The 15986-nt window shown below is 33.3% G+C and overlaps 1 protein-coding gene across 3 annotated transcripts; it reads left to right on the top strand.

Moving 5' to 3' along the window:
• Positions 1-1061: 1061 nt before the first annotated feature.
• Positions 1062-15084, top strand: LOC108219549 (uncharacterized). Of its 3 annotated transcripts, none has more exons than XM_017393049.2 (24): positions 1062-1259; positions 3531-3661; positions 3945-4029; positions 4227-4280; positions 4407-4498; positions 4578-4681; positions 5853-5925; positions 6174-6564; positions 6675-6998; positions 7085-7288; positions 7562-7657; positions 7756-7819; positions 8231-8358; positions 9227-9473; positions 9627-9763; positions 9844-9965; positions 10250-10373; positions 10462-10520; positions 11228-11321; positions 11391-11583; positions 12814-12915; positions 13267-13412; positions 13587-13646; positions 14790-15084. In XM_017393049.2, exons 1-24 carry the CDS (start codon positions 1218-1220, stop codon positions 14892-14894), a joined length of 3177 nt encoding a protein of 1058 aa, XP_017248538.1. In that variant the 5' UTR covers positions 1062-1217; the 3' UTR covers positions 14895-15084. The 3 variants fall into 3 exon arrangements, with proteins under 3 accessions (XP_017248538.1, XP_063947565.1, XP_063947566.1); XM_064091495.1 differs by having other exon boundaries at positions 1120-1259; positions 3535-3661; XM_064091496.1 differs by lacking the exon at positions 1062-1259 and having other exon boundaries at positions 3529-3661; positions 3931-4029.
• The last annotated feature ends 902 nt before the right edge of the window (positions 15085-15986 follow it).

The following is a 15986-nucleotide window of genomic DNA, read 5'->3' as shown; positions in this document are numbered from 1 at the left end:
CCGCCCCTGATAACAGGATGTGAGCACGGTTGGATGATCCAATGGTTATTTAACTGAGATGGAAAGAGTAACATTCAATTTTAGTATTATAGTTATCAAAATTCAAAAATTATGAAATTATAAGTATTAGTCTGTTGGAAACGACTATAAACTAGACAAGACTTTAACTTTTTAATTATTAATTAATACAAATATTGTTTCAGTGTAGGTTATTATGTATTTAAGGAGTATATTATATTGACTTAAAAGCGGTGGTGTGAAAAGTGCAAATCGGTCCGGTGGAAATAACAGTAAAGCAGATGTTTAAGCAGAATTTTAAGCGGGTTAAAAACGGATTGAGAAGATATAATTATATATATAGTTACAATATTAAAATATTAAAAATAATATTATGTTGTGGTAAGAATTTAAATTTTTAATAATATATATATATATATAATATAGGTATAGTTATATTATATAAATTAATATTTATAATTAAAAATTAGCAAGTCAACATCATTTCGACCGCTTAATTACTGCTTAATCCGCTTGATAGTCCGTTTAATTTTAAATAACGTAATCACTCGCTTAGTACAAACTTGAACCGTTTTAGGACCGATTTGGCTGCTTAATACATTTTTTACAATACTGCTTGAATAACTAACATATAAAAATAAATTAAAATTACTAAAACTAAAGAGCTTGCAAACTCGTCATCCAGAAAAACATTATTTCCATGATATCATTGGGGACAATACACAAATCTTTCCTGATCAAATCGCAAATGACGATAACTATTTAGGAAAAACAACTCGGTACGTACCAAATCCGTGTAATTTAACTCATTCAATGCGAGCATGATCGGATCTCGAATGAGACATATAATTATCAATAATTTAATGAATTCGATCATTTCTCTATTCAGATGTCGTTTTCTCCAGCTGGTAATAAATCACACCCTTAAAAAACAAACGGTCGCCTAGTCAACCGCCACGTGTATAAAAAACGCTACAAAATAATAAAAAAAAGACAGACAACACCTGTACTCTCCTTGTCTTTGTCAAGTCAAAACTAAATCCAAACGAAACTTATGTAGTTTATGTCAGTTAATCAACCGCTTACACACTACGGCGATTCTCTCAAAGCAAATTATACACACAATTTTCTGTGTCTATACATCATCGTTTTCGTTTTCTTCGCTGATCTTTACTTACTTGGATCAGATCTTCTTCGTTATGTTTGTTAAAAAGCTCGTTGAAAAGGCTTCTTTAAAGAAGGTACTTATTCAGCTTCATTTCATTCATTTGTGTGTAAATTTAAGATAATTAGTGTTATATTATGTTATGTGTGTGTAATTTATGGATTTGTTTTGCTTTGATTTGCTGATCGCATGAACATTTGTTTGATTTTCATTTTTTTGATAAATGATGATGAAGATCACTTTGATTGATGATTAGTTTTCTGTTGATTTGAAAGTTACATGCTGCATTGGAATTGTTCTCTCGTTTTAGGTTATACTTTTAGATTTGTCGAAATGTATACTGTTGTTTTTCGTGTTGGTTTTGATTTTGTGAATTTACTCAGCTGCTGCAACTTTGTGCGATAGTCTATGTTTTGTTATGGATTTTAGGGAGGATGATTTGTGAGACAATTTGGGGAATGCTGTTACTATTTAGAGAAATTGGTTTCCTTAAGAGCATTGTATGTTGTTTATTATGATGATTTCATGAATAAGAAGCTAAATGTTCAATGTCCTTTTTATTGGATTGCAAAAGGGTTCATAATTGTAGTCTATCAGCTAAGCATATTTCACTAGAAGCGTAGATACATCATCATAGTGAGTAGTAATAGGATCGGGATTAGTACTTATTAGTAGGAACAATTACCTTAACATTTGCCCATTTATTTGATAGGAGGAAGCTTTGTCATATTGAATTTCTTTCACTAGAAAATTAGTACAGTACAAGAATAGTTTTGACAAACCTAACCCAAATAAGATATTATAGACAAAGCAACGAATGTTACTATAATCGAAGAAATTTTTCTTTGTCTAGGGGGAGTAGTTAGCTGTGCTGTTAGGATGAGGGTGTTATCTTGTTTGTCATATGTAAGTATTATCTCTTGTTATAAATTTTAAATAGATCATACACATACCTGCGGGGTTAATGTAATCAATAGATATGTGATATGTCCTTCTTGAATGACTCCAAATCTCTTTTATTCTACTTTACTTTAGTATAGTGGGTGGCAGGGTAGTATTTCTCTAAAATTTAACAAAAAAAGTTAGTCCCATGTTGTCACTCCATGAATTCTCCATCATCAATTTTCACTGTAAATTAAATCAAGTCTATTCTATGTCACTTCCGGATCTTAAGCATCAGATTCTGGGCATTCATTTTGTACCTCTTCCGGATCTTAAGCATCAGAGTCTGGGCATTCATTTTGTACCTGTTATTTTGTTACAGTGTCAACGCTCAACTGTCACCTAAACAAAGTGATGATATTAACCCTAAGTATACTAGTAACTTTTGTGAGGCGTAAAGTGGCAGGAAAAGCTATTTTACTAAAACCTGTGTTACCATGTGGCTTTTATATTTTACAGAAAGAAATTGCTTCTTTGACCATGCTTTTAGACCTGATTATTTTTTATAAATTTCAACCAAGATGTACCGGCATGGCTTCTTTAATTTAATTAGTAGGAGAGATATTATTCAGAGTGTTGTAGATAAAGCTTTAAAAATCACTTTTTTGGGGGGTATGAACTTTTGATGAGGTAATTGAATAGAATTATATGTCATATTGTCATTTAAATTATTATTTAGCAACACCAATGGCATGGCTTGGATCTTCATCCAGAGTAGAGGATGCTTCATGCTACAATAACAGCATATACTACACAAAATAAAATATAGAATAAGTGCCAATTTTTACTGAAGTCATGCAAACTTAAGGCTAAGATACTTCTTCGATAATTTTTTATTTTTTTATTGATATCTTGTTTTTTGCAAAATATACATCTCCATTTTTTAAAATACTGAGGCAATTGCATCTCCATTTTGGAAGGTTAATATCTTTTTTGCATCATGCGAATTGCTAAAATTTCATTCAGTTAGTCAATTCTACTTTAGTTAGTAAGTACAGTATCAAAAATATTCATTAAGTAATATAATATCTTTTTTCTAACATCTATAAGGGAAGCATCCCTTCTTCGAACAATTCATCCTATAGAATGAAGAAGCCGCACTTTATTTATTTGTTTTTTGTTTTACTCCTTCCCTGGACATGTATAGACCGAACCCTGTGACTGGTCTTTGTCAAGAGAAACAAGGTTCAGTGTATATATGGCTGCATTTATAATAGTAAACTGCGAATAACAGTTAAGAGGAGATGAAGTCAGAATTCAAAAGACTAATTTCTAGGATAGTAGTATAAATAGATTCATGACAGATGTATGTCCCCGCAATGTGTATATATAGAGATTAACCCTTTTGTCAGGTGGACAATTTCTATTATCTTGATGTTCTGTATTTTATAATATTGTTTTATAGCCAGGTGGGAATTCAGATACTTTAAAAACCGAAGATGTAAACCCCCGTGTGGTTTTTCATTATGGCATCCCATCAGGATGTTTCTTATTGGCATATGACTCTACTCAAAAGATACTTGCTATATCCACCAAGTAAGATTTTCAACTGAAGTAAATGCAGATTTCATGACCGCATATTATTATCTTTTTGCAATGTATCCATGACAAAATGCTCTGTTATCTTAACATTTACTATTCAGTGACACAGTTGCATGAACATAATAATCTGCAGAATTCATGGCACTAGAGTTATATCTTCACACATTTCCTAGAAATTCAAATTACTTGACATCATGCACAGCAACAATGTTCTATAAGTTATTATGTCTTTAGTTATGTTGCTTATCACTTAATTCGGTCAGCCCCATTTTCTCAGAGATGGCCGCATCAAATTATTTGGAAATGGTCATTCTCAAACCTTGCTTGAATCCTCGGAATCAGTACCAAGCAAATTCTTGCAAGTCAGTTCCTCTACTTTTATATTTCACGAAGTTCTTGTCTTATATATGAAATTTACTAGAGTTCTTTTCAGGAAATTAAAGAACCACTTACAGCGACATAGTACTGTTATTCTGGAAAATGTTCTAAGTTTTAACATAATTCCAACTTTTTTTTTTTGCTATATATAATTCCAACTTTGTTTACATTAACCTTACAGTTTATGGAGAATGAAGGCATCCTTCTGAATGTAAATGTTAATAATCATTTTGAGGCAAGTCATCCGGAATGCTTGAAGCTTTTTTCCAATAATATTGTCTCTCTATTTTTGCTTTTTACCAATGTGAACTGAATTGGACTTCATCTGCATTCTTTTTCCTGTCATTAATTCTATATATAGGTCTGGAACATAGACAGGAAAATTTTGACCTGTGTACATATTTTTAAGGAAGAAGTCACCTCTATTTCTGTCAGTCCACATACTGAATACATGTGAGTATACTCAACTATATGATAATTGTGAATCGCTTCCAAGAAGGGTCTTACAATTTTTTTGAAACGTGTTTCTCAGGTATATTGGAGATTCTGCTGGTAATATTTCAGTTTGCAAACTTGATAAAGAATCATGTAAATTAGTACAAATGGAATACCGAATACCGTTTTCGGCATCTCATGGTAAGAGAACTTTTTTCTTTTGCTGATCCTGATAATGTAGTCTACAAGTAGGTTTCCCAAGTCCACAGATATGCTTTATTTATTGATTAAATTCTCAAAATTTTGAAGTTGTTTTATAAGATTTGTGTAATTGTTATCTGGCGGAGGTGCATTTAAAAGATCACCAACCTGCAGCCTCCTATCTACTTCAGATACTTAATATCCTCTGCTGGAAGCTTGTTACCTGAAAGACGTAATATTCATCTTATGCGTTAACCACCCCACTTTTCTTCTTGCTTCCTATTTCTTTTCCGCTTACACTTGAAAACTGTTTTATTTCTCATCCTCATATTTCCACGATTGTTTGTTGCCTGCCTCTAAATCATCTTTTCGTGAATGCACAAATTTTTGAACCACATACACTGATGCTCATACTCTTGTATCTGAATACCATAATATAACAAAAAAGTGACATTTAAATCTATTTCAGCAAAGACTCCTTGTTATTTGCTGGCTGTCTGCTATCAAGCATTCTAATACCTATATAAATAAAAGTTCCACTTGTTCCATCACATTTGATCCTCTTAAACAGTCCATGGGAGTTGGGACTATCTTTTGATCATTTTCTTCTTCACTTTGGGGTGAATCATTGAATGGCTCTGAACTCTTTTTTCTTATTAGTAACCCTCTTCTTTATGTTGTTCGTATTTGTAATATAGGTTGACTTTCAATTCCACATTCCCTCTCTGTCCCTAAGTATTATTATCCCAATTAACAGATATGATGAAAAGTTTAGTCAATTATATACATCTGAAGACTAAATATGGTACAAAGTTAGAGCGGAAAACCCAATAGTCCAAGTATATAATCTCATAAAACAGAACATGGCCTTGGTATAATGTAGTCCAACATCTGCAAGGATTGTTGCTCAAATTTCACTGATTTTTTTGCATAGATGTATATAAGAGGTCTAAGATTCGTTCAAATTTGGTTTTTCTGTTGGTTGACTGAATGTTCCATTATTAATTACACTAAAAAGTAGATTCATTTTTCAGTCATTAGTACTTCAAATTCACCTACAACCCTCCTTTTAGTTGTCAAAACTAAAGTTTCTTTTGTTGTTGTAAGTCCAAAAAGTATTCAATGTGTGTTTGTTTTTCTTTTAATTTTGACGAATATTTAAAATGTATAGGCAATTCAAGTGATGTCGCTGATGACAATGCTGTAATGTATATAATGCCTCAACCAACAGCTGAAACTAAGAGGTAGGCAGTGTCTTAATAGTTTTCATCTCAGCTAATTTTTCTTCATGTTATTGACACTGGAGGACAAAGTTTAGTAGCAGAGGCCTTGACCTTTCAAAGCTCACAGTTAAAATACCATTTACGATCTACATATAGTTGATGCTATAAGTCTTGGTTCAGTTATAATAATGTTTTCTATATCATGGCAGTTTATGAAATTGTATTATGTAACGTTTTTTGTCTTCATCTTTTATCATTTATTGGTGCAGGGTGGTTATAATTTATAGAGACGGTTTCATTACATTATGGGATTTACATTGTAGTAAAGCCATCTTCACAAGCGGTGGTGCTCTATTACAACCGGTAAATCATGAAACAAAGAAAGTATCAGCTGCATGTTGGGCTTGCCCAATTGGAAGCAAATTAGTTACTGGATACAGCAATGGAGATATTTTTATCTGGAGGGTTCCTTCTGCCTTAAATTTTGATAGAGATTTAGAATTATGTAGTAAGCAGAATTCTCCAATTCATAAACTAAACCTTGGCTATAAACTTGACAAAATACCTATTGCATCAATAAAGTGGGTTATACCCGACGGGAAATCAAGTCGGTTGTATGTACTGGGATCCTCAGATTTTCTATCTGCAAATTCATTGCAGGTAATGTTGTTATTTGATGCAAAGATTGTGCAAGTGTCGCACTCTATTATTATAAACTGAAAATTCGCTTCTTTTTTGGTTCTTAATATAAAATAAATACCTAATCTCAGGTAGTTTTGCTTGATGAACACATTGATTCTCGGACTACAAAGTTTGGGCTTCATCCACCTGAGCCTTGTGTTGACATGGAGATCATGTCAACCATCACTATACAAAGCAAGAACAACCAAGATTGTTTGCTTCTGATAGGGAAATCTGGTCGTGCTTATGTCTATGATGATAATGTGATTGAAAAGTACCTATTCCAGTGTCAATCTAGGTCACCTCCATCGCTTCCCAAGGACATAAGGGTTAGGCTGTCATTTGCGGATCCAACCATCACTGTAGCCAAATTCATATCAGACAATCAATACATGTCAGGCACAACGAATGAGGTACAGTCGAATTCTCCTTACCATTACTAGTTTTCATGACTAATCATTTAACAGCTGCGGTGATTCTTACTTCAGCATTTGTGTAGGATTATCTTATGCTTTCAAAACACATTCCAGCGCTTTTTGCATATGACACAAGGCAAAAGGATGGAGCCAACTCAAAGACAGCCAACTTTAGCAGGTTCTCAGATTTGAAGCACATGTACATAACAGGACACGCTAACGGGGCTATATGCTTCTGGGATGTGTCATGCCCGCTATTTTCACCAATTTTTACAATAAATCAACAGGTTTAGCTTTTTTTATTGCATAAAAGAACATTAATTCCTCATTCTTCAAGTTATTTGTAATCAAGATTTTATAGTTCAGAAATTGTATTATTGCAAGGACAGAGTGGAAGTAAATCTTTGGAATAGAAACATGAGTTGATAATCAAATATTCTAGCTTTGTGGCCTTGAAACTTTTAATCTTTTGTTCTTATAGAAATTATTCTGAGAATAATTACCAAACTGTGGTCATTTCCATCATGTTCTTATTTTTACCATGACTGTGGCCCATGCAGAATGAGGACGATTCATCATTAATCGGTGTTCCAGTCACGGCACTATACTTTTCTATCAACTCAAGACTCCTCATTTCTGGGGATCAAAGTGGAATGGTTAGGTGTCCTTAATTTTATATTTTCAGCAGATGGTGATGATTGTTCTCTTTTACAGCTTTGGAGACTTCTATACCTTTTTTTCTTTTGTCATGCAGGTACGGATATTCAAATTCAAGCCCGAGCCTTTCTTGGCAGAGAGCAGCTTCATGTCCTTACAAGGTACTTGCTTTCCATAATGCCACGCCAGTTATATAGTATAACCTTTAGTATTTGGTTATTAGTCCAGACCATTTCATGTCTATATTAATCTGGTCTGCTTTGGTGTGTTCAGTGTTATAGGCTTCTGTAATCTGAATTTATGTGTTCTATTCTGTCCATGATTTGGTGAATGGCTATGGAATCTATTATTAGAAAGTGTATTAAAAATATTAAAATTTGAATAAGTTTAACATTTATATCCCAAAATATTATAAAAATATGTGTAATTTTTTTTATAAAAAAAAGCCCTTAAATTTGATAAGTAAAATTTGCCAAACAGGCGCCTAGTCTTGTTTGATATAAATTTGCAGCGAAGTTGAGCTTAATGTTGTCAAATAACTTACGTTGAGCATGGACTTTCATTATTTCCAGGAAGTTCAAGGAAAGGAAACAATCACATCATGCGCAGTGTTCAACTATTGAAAGTCAATGGGGGTGTGCTTTCTTTCAACATGAGCCAAGACTTAAAGCAGGTTGCTGTCGGCTCTGCCAAAGGATATGTGAGATAATTTTCTGTTACTTTGTCTCACTTCTTGATGTATCCATCTGGGAGATTTGATGTTTGAATCTCTTTTATCACAACAAATTTAGATTTGAAATTATTATTTCATTAAGTATATACTGAGAGAGGATAAATTGCTGGCTTCAGTTATATAATAAATACTGATTGGTTGATATAGTTGGCCAAGATAAAAGACTTTTGAACTGAAAGTTTAGAAGGGAAGATTAACTGGTTTATGATAAAAGATCAAACAACTAATGATATTTTTGCTTCTTTCTTCTAAAAGACAACACCAAAAGTTTCTCTTCAAAACACTATTTGCTTGTTTTTCAAGTTCCTTAGCACTTCTGTTTCTTCATCTATTCAGTCTAATAAAGGAGAGGAGATAGAGGCGTTGCAATTATATAATTAGTTGACTAAGAGTCTACTAGAAAACTTTATATTTGAAAAAGGATATTCTCAATGGTACTATTGTGGTATTGACTTTTCTTGGTGGTACCATCTCGTATTTTTGACTTATGACGCGCCTAAACTTTTGACTTTGTTAGTCTTATATTCTTATAATCTGTCAAAATAAGATACTTAACTATAATCTAATATTTTAAAGTGAAGATAAAGACTTGCTTGAATCAAGAAGCAATTCAGTATATTCATCTTCACTTTCTTTTCTCTAACCGCCTTTTTTTCACTATTCTTTCCCTAATATTAATATGCAATTTGAGGATTCTCAGTGATACCACTGGTACCATCTCGAGAAGCCAATACTATGGGAAAATGGTACCAATTGGAGAAGTCAAAATTACGGCCATATTATGCATAAACAACCTGCAGTTTAGTTTATATCTTTGCCAACTTTTTGTTTACAGGTGTCAGTGATTGATTTGGAAGGTCCTAGTCTACTCTATGAAAAACATATAGCCAGCGAACTATCCACGGATGTCATATCTCTTCAATTTGCAACCTGCAGTTTACATGGCTTTGAGAAAAATATTTTAGCAGTGGCAACAAATGATTCATCAATTTTAGCACTTGAGAGTGATAGCGGAAAGGCACTAAGCTCAGGAAATATTCGACCCAAAAAACCCTCAAGGGCTTTATTTATGCAGATTCTAGGTATCAGAATGCTACGTTTTGGGTTCCCTTATTGACTGTCCTCGCTTGACAAGACATTTGAAACCAGACTTTATTGTTGTCTTTAACTCCAAATTATATTGATACTTGCAATGTCCCCATATTAGTTGATTGATATCTGAATTTGGTCCACAGATGGACAAGAAACATCAGGAAACGAGGGGCAAAATCTTAGTAGGGGGAGTTATGTTGATGATGGCATGCAGAAGCAATGTCTGCTTATGTGTTCGGAGAAAGCTGTTTATATCTATTCTTTGGTGCATTTAGTTCAGGTTTTATGAGATTTCCTTTCAAACCACTTGCAGTTTTATAAAACTGATCCAACCTGTACTAATGTTATCCATTTGTTCAGGGAATTAAAAAGGTTTATTATAAAAAGAAGTTTCAGTCCTCTGCTTGTTGCTGGGCATCAACCATGTATACTCCAAATGCTAACCTTGTACTCATGTTTACTGACGGAAAAACTCAGATAAGGTCAGAGATATTGTTTAATACCTTTTACATTGAAATTAATCAAACTTGTTAACAAAAAAGATACAACACCATCATTCCAAAATATTAGAACTGTGTGCAACTATATATGATCCACAACCATATTAGAAGCTAAACCACAAAATGTAGAGGTGTAGACCTTTTCATGCTTCTATACAATCTTCAGGATTTCTTCCACTTTTCTTTTACCAATGCAATGCTCTTGTTATATCATCAAGTTTTGTACGTAGAGCTTACTTTTAAAATTTTATGTCGTGGGAATTCAGATCATTGCCAGAATTGTCTCTAGTAAAGGAAACTTTTATAAGAGGTCTCATTCCTCCCGCTTCGAAACCCAACTCAAGCTCTGATAGTTCAATATGTTCATCACAGAGTGGAGAGATAATTGTGGTAATGCATTGATCTATATTTCCTACTATTATTTTTGATATTTCTGCTGTGGAGTGTCTATGTGTATCAGTAAATCTTCATTATATAGGTAAACGGCGATCAGGAGGCCTTCCTCATCTCAGTTTTACTCCAGAAGGAAATCTATAGGTATTCGGTGAACGAACAGAGCATTTAATGCATTTTCTGATATCCTTTGATATATTTCAAGATTTAAATGAGCAATAATGTCATTGGTGCTAACATGGAGTATTATCATAATTTCTTTATCATGTACTATTCATTATAGACATTGGTCTAGTTATTTTACATGTTATTGAAATGAATTTAAGATGCTGGCATCATTAAAGATTAATTGTGTCCTTAATTGTTTTATATTATATGTTACTAAAACTGGACATCATTGTCTTGATGCCTTCTGCAACTTACCGAGGAATCAGGGGAACTTTGGTTACCTGCCATGTCCACGAGTTGGACACTGGGACTCGTGTATCCGAGTATCGGACATGGGAATTCTTCCACAATCCTAATTTTAAGTTTTTCTTACAAAAATTGTTGTCAAACTTTCTATTTGTATCCCCATATTGGACACATGGATTCTTCCACGATCCTTATTCTCAGAGTTATTTACAAAAATTTGTAGTCAAATTTTGTGTTAACTAACTATTTTCACAAAATTAAGTATCAATGTCTATTAGTAAATGCAATTCTATTGGCACACCCGCCCATATCCTTGCTCTTTAGCAACTTACAATGAGAGGGAAACATATTCAACCTTGTACCATCTCTATTTTGTTTTCTTAGCTGCTAATCTGCAGGCTTTCCTTAGAAATATATTTTTTTGTGGTCCTATTCAGGCATTTAGACTCTATAGGCCAAGTTTACAATAAAGATCTAGTAATTGCAGAGAGGCTTGATCCCGAAACTGCGAGCCATAAAGAAAAGAAAAAGGTACTTCGTGTCGCAAACTTTTCCTCGCATCTTAATTTAGCACTAGCTGACTTATTTAGATTGCACCAGGGTATTTTTAGTTCTGTATTGAAAGACATGAAGGGAGTTAAAGAGACGCATGGCGCTACACTGGAAGCTGAAGACGCTGAAGGTGCTGAGGCACTGTCAACTATCTTTACAGTAGATAACTTTCCTTTGGATGTGGAGAACAATAATAATCAGATCACAGATGATACTGATGAAGTGGAACTACTGGATATAGGTATCCCTCCCTTGCATAATTATTATATTGTTTTTCACATAAACAAGACTGTGAAAGCAGAAGATAGGCTACAACACATGTATTAGACCATTGAAGCTTGTGCCTTTTCTTGGTGGATTTTTCCTTGATTCTGAAATTTTATGTTTTCACTTTCAATGGACATTCACTAAGCTACAGAAAATTAAGTCAATCTCTTCAATCCATAAATACCCTGCCCGCTTCTTAATATCATTAGGGTCCAAAAAGTTTTTTTTTTCCTCTAGTTTAATGTGGACATTTATTTAGCAAAGCAACCATTTGAAAATGCGGGTATCCCATAATGTCAGCTACTACTGGCAGGTACTTTGTTTACCCTGTAATCAAACCTTAGAGAAAAAAATTCATTCTTTTTTGCGAAAACTCCAATGCCAAGATTATGAGTTATTTTCTAATATAGGGCACAAACAACTTTTGTCCCCATCATTTATTTATATCCATGCTAATGTAGGACATGTCCCTTAGCAAAAAACATTAACCAAAAGTAGGTAGTGTGTCTCACTTGGAAGTAGGGTAAGTAGGATATTGGAAGGGTGAAATGTATGCAGACCTTACCCAACAAAGGGTCAGAGGCTTGTTCCTCAGAGCATCTCCAATAAAGGCGAGGGCATTGACATCTCATTAGAAATAGTAATTTTTTATATTCTCTTTCATCTATGTTGAATTTGGCACCTTTAAACTCCAATAGATGGCACCCCATATAAGGTGCTTAAGAAAAAAAAATGAAGTATAGTTAAATGAAAAACTAGATATAGTACAATATATATGGATGATTAGTAATTTTAATACAAGAATGTATTTTTACCAATTTAAGGTGATGCCAAGAGTTGGCTATAGGGAGGCACCCAAGATTGCCATTCCACATAGATGTTGGCACCCTAATGGCACCCCTACTGGAGATGCTCAGAGTAAAGGGGTTGTTTCCGTGAAACCCACGACTTCTGCCTGCTTTAGAGAAAAAATGGAATCTTTTGGATTATGTTAAATATTGTAAAAATTAAAAATTACTGAATGTTTTTGAAATATTTTGAGAAGATGCCAAAAGGCATCAAAACGTGTAAACAGTGAATAGTATGATATCAAATTTGAAAAAAGGAACATGTTTAGCTTTATTTGCATTCCAATCGTTGCTGATGGTTGCCCCCAAACCAACAATTACTCATCTTTTACTTTTTATTTTTATGCTTATCCTAGATGATATTGACCTTGAAGATCCAGGACATAAACCAAAAGGAAACTCTATGATGTCAGCTCTGAACAAGAAAAAATTGGCTAGTAAATTCCAGCTGTTGAAAGGTTAGTGCACAAGTCATGTCTTATCTTCATATGATATGCTTGATGATGAATTCTTTTAAAATTTATGACTATCTATTAGTATAAGTTTGTTGTTGGACAATTTTTTTTAATATTACTTGGCTTCTGTATATTCAGTAACCAACAGGAAAGAGTATTAGAAAATGTATGGCACCTAAGTTAATGAAATTTGCTATTCCCTGTTTCAGCTTTAATATCAATAGTATATTGACTGAAGTAGCATCAATGTTGACGTAATTGTTATGAAAGAATTTATCACAGTTAAAATTTATGAAGTTATCATCCCAGAAAATATAAAATAAGATATAAAGGTGATGAGTTTTCTCTATCCAGGTAATGTTGCAGGTAAACTAAAACAAATGAAGGGAAAGAATGAGAAAGTTGTGGGCAAGGAAGAGCCACAAGAAGAGAAAACTGGTGCCACTGGTGCTGGTACAGTTGATCAAATTAAGAAAAAATATGGTTACACTTTGAGTGCTGTAAGTTTCCATACAAAAGAATTATCTACTACACATTAAAGTACATTGCTAAGGATTTATACACTTTCTGTTTAGATTTGGGACGCCTATTATACTCACAGAACCATATTCATGTTTAAGAACTTATAATAATTAAATATAACTAAGACTTGTCTGTTATAAATTTCAAAACAGGAACCAAGTGCTGCAAAAATGGCCCAAAACAAGCTGGGTGAAAATATAAGGAAGTTGCAGGTATCACAAAAACATAGATCTCATGTCCATATATATATTGTGGTTGTGATATATAATCATGTGTGTTTGTACATGTATTAAAATTAATGCGATAATAGAAAAACACAGTATCCATATTTACAAACAAGGACTATAAATATACTAGTATGAATTGGATATACTACTAGTGGCCATGGTGATTGATTTCACTTGAAAACAATTTCTTGACCAGACTCCATTTATTAAATCCGTTGCATGCATATATCAGTGAACTAAGTGATACAGATGAATTGTAATGTCTTGAATATCCAGGTACTTGCAGTAATATGTTCAATCAATACTTGTTTCACTTGTGTACAAGTATATCGGTACATATGCATATGAACCCAGATTTCCCTTTTTGTTGCTTTTATCCTTTCCCTCACGCATATAGTATCTGTTGTTATGCTGCATGGAACAAATCAAATTGATCTTTAAAGATATAAAATGATACGAATCGTGAACTCCACACATATTTTTTGCCTTTGTTGTGTATATATTAAAATTCAGAGCCGGCCCTGAGGCCACGCCCGTTTATGCTAATGAATGGGGGCACCAAAAAAGTTAAACTTTTTAGGGGATTTTTTTTCTTTACAAGGAAGAAACGAAATCAAAAATATATAGGGGCACAAAATAAAATAAAAATATAGGAGCACAGTTGAGAATGATATATATCTATAGATGTTGATTATGCAAATTTCATGAACGAATTTGCTATAAAAAAATGATAAAAGAATAACTTTCAGAAATAATAATTTTATATATTTGATTTCAGAAATTATTATTGGTCACAAAATTTTCATTCGCTTGGGGCTTTAATATTCAGGGCCAACCCTGTATATAATTAATTGTTTTGCCAATAAATAGTGCATACATCGGCTATTGTCTCTGGTGACGATGGAACTCACAAAGTGGAGGATATGAGATTATGAGTATACAGAAGGCCTTTTGCCTAGTGTTCAGACCTAACCCTTACTATTTTGTGTTGTAGAAGGTTCAAGCCTCTGCAGAGGCATGTTCTAGTTAATATGAGTTTAGATAATCTAATGAAATAGAATGAAGTGGTTATTTTCCTGTAGTTCTTCCATCTCTTGCAGGTCCTAATATGTTAGATTGACTTTACAGGGCATAAACATTAAAACAACAGAGATGCAGGACAATGCCAGATCATTTTCTTCTATGGCCAATGAGTTGCTGCGATCTGCTGAACATGATCGAAGAAGCTCCTGATATATGTTGCAAGATGGTGCATAGATTATAGTGAATTGGTTTTCCTTGAGTTAGCCTACTTTATTTATTTTTTTTATTTTTATTGTGTTTGCTTTCCAAACTATAATCTCAAGTCTCAACATAAGGCCTAAGGGCACCCTAAACTGAGTTAATATAAAGCCATCCGCAACCCCCATACTCATTTCTCTAAGCTCAAATCAATGCAAACTTTTATAGATGTAAATTGTAATGCAAAGGCGGCAGAAATCTTTGGGAAGGGAAGACAGTATAAGCCATTTTAACACAATTTGCAATTGCCAAGTCTACTTGGGCATCTCAATTTTCATATATTACGCCCATTTTTTACAACTCATATAAGAGACCATAGTGAGTCGAGAAACATTCGCGTTCTATATATATGAAAGTAAGAAACTCAAAAATAGCCATTAATTTAATTGCAAGTGCAGCAAAAGAATAAACATTCAGACCTTGTTAATTTTGATGGAATGGAATGAGGGGAGAATGTAATGAAATTTGTACTCTAAGAATAAAGATGTATATTTTTATTATTTTAATCATTTCATTCCAACTACTTGACTCTAAATTGGAGGTGATTAGAGAAGAGGTAAATAATATTTATTTCCTTAAATAATGCCATTCTAATTATTTTTAAACATGATCAATATATGGAATGAGCAATACTTGAATTGGAATTCTAGTTCAAATATTTTACAATGGATGATTCGAATAGTTTAGAATGAAAATGAAATGATATAATAAAATTATATATAATTTCTTCGATCAACCCCAATTTACATTACACATTTCATTTCATTCTCCTCGTTCCATTTCATCCGAGTGAACGCAATCTCCTCGTTCCATTTCATCCGAGTGAACGCAATTTTTAGTACTGAATATACGGGAAATAAGATCGAAAAAATGTGGTCTTCGTTTTTTGCGTTTCAAGAAAACATTTATTTCGACGATTCTGTCAGGTCATGTAAAATCTAAAGATTGCACACTCTGCAAGCTCACCAGTTGAAGAAGTAACGATAAAAAATACTTAAAACTAAAACTAGCAGTCTCATGAGCGACTGGATTGCTGTATATTAA

This window comes from Daucus carota, chromosome 4 (genome assembly GCF_001625215.2).
Source record: "Daucus carota subsp. sativus chromosome 4, DH1 v3.0, whole genome shotgun sequence".
Classification (NCBI taxonomy): Eukaryota; Viridiplantae; Streptophyta; class Magnoliopsida; order Apiales; family Apiaceae; genus Daucus; species Daucus carota.
The sequence above is the reverse complement of the archived record's forward strand: the minus strand, read 5'-3'. Positions and strand labels throughout refer to the sequence as shown.

Bases quoted from the DNA above. Each gene is read 5' to 3' on its own strand.
- LOC108219549 (XM_017393049.2), top strand. From the start codon at position 1,218: ATGTTTGTTAAAAAGCTCGTTGAAAAGGCTTCTTTAAAGAAG. The intron at 9,764-9,843 runs GTTTTATGAGAT...CCATTTGTTCAG, and splicing joins CTTTGGTGCATTTAGTTCAG to GGAATTAAAAAGGTTTATTA. The intron at 12,916-13,266 runs GTTAGTGCACAA...TTCTCTATCCAG, and splicing joins TAAATTCCAGCTGTTGAAAG to GTAATGTTGCAGGTAAACTA.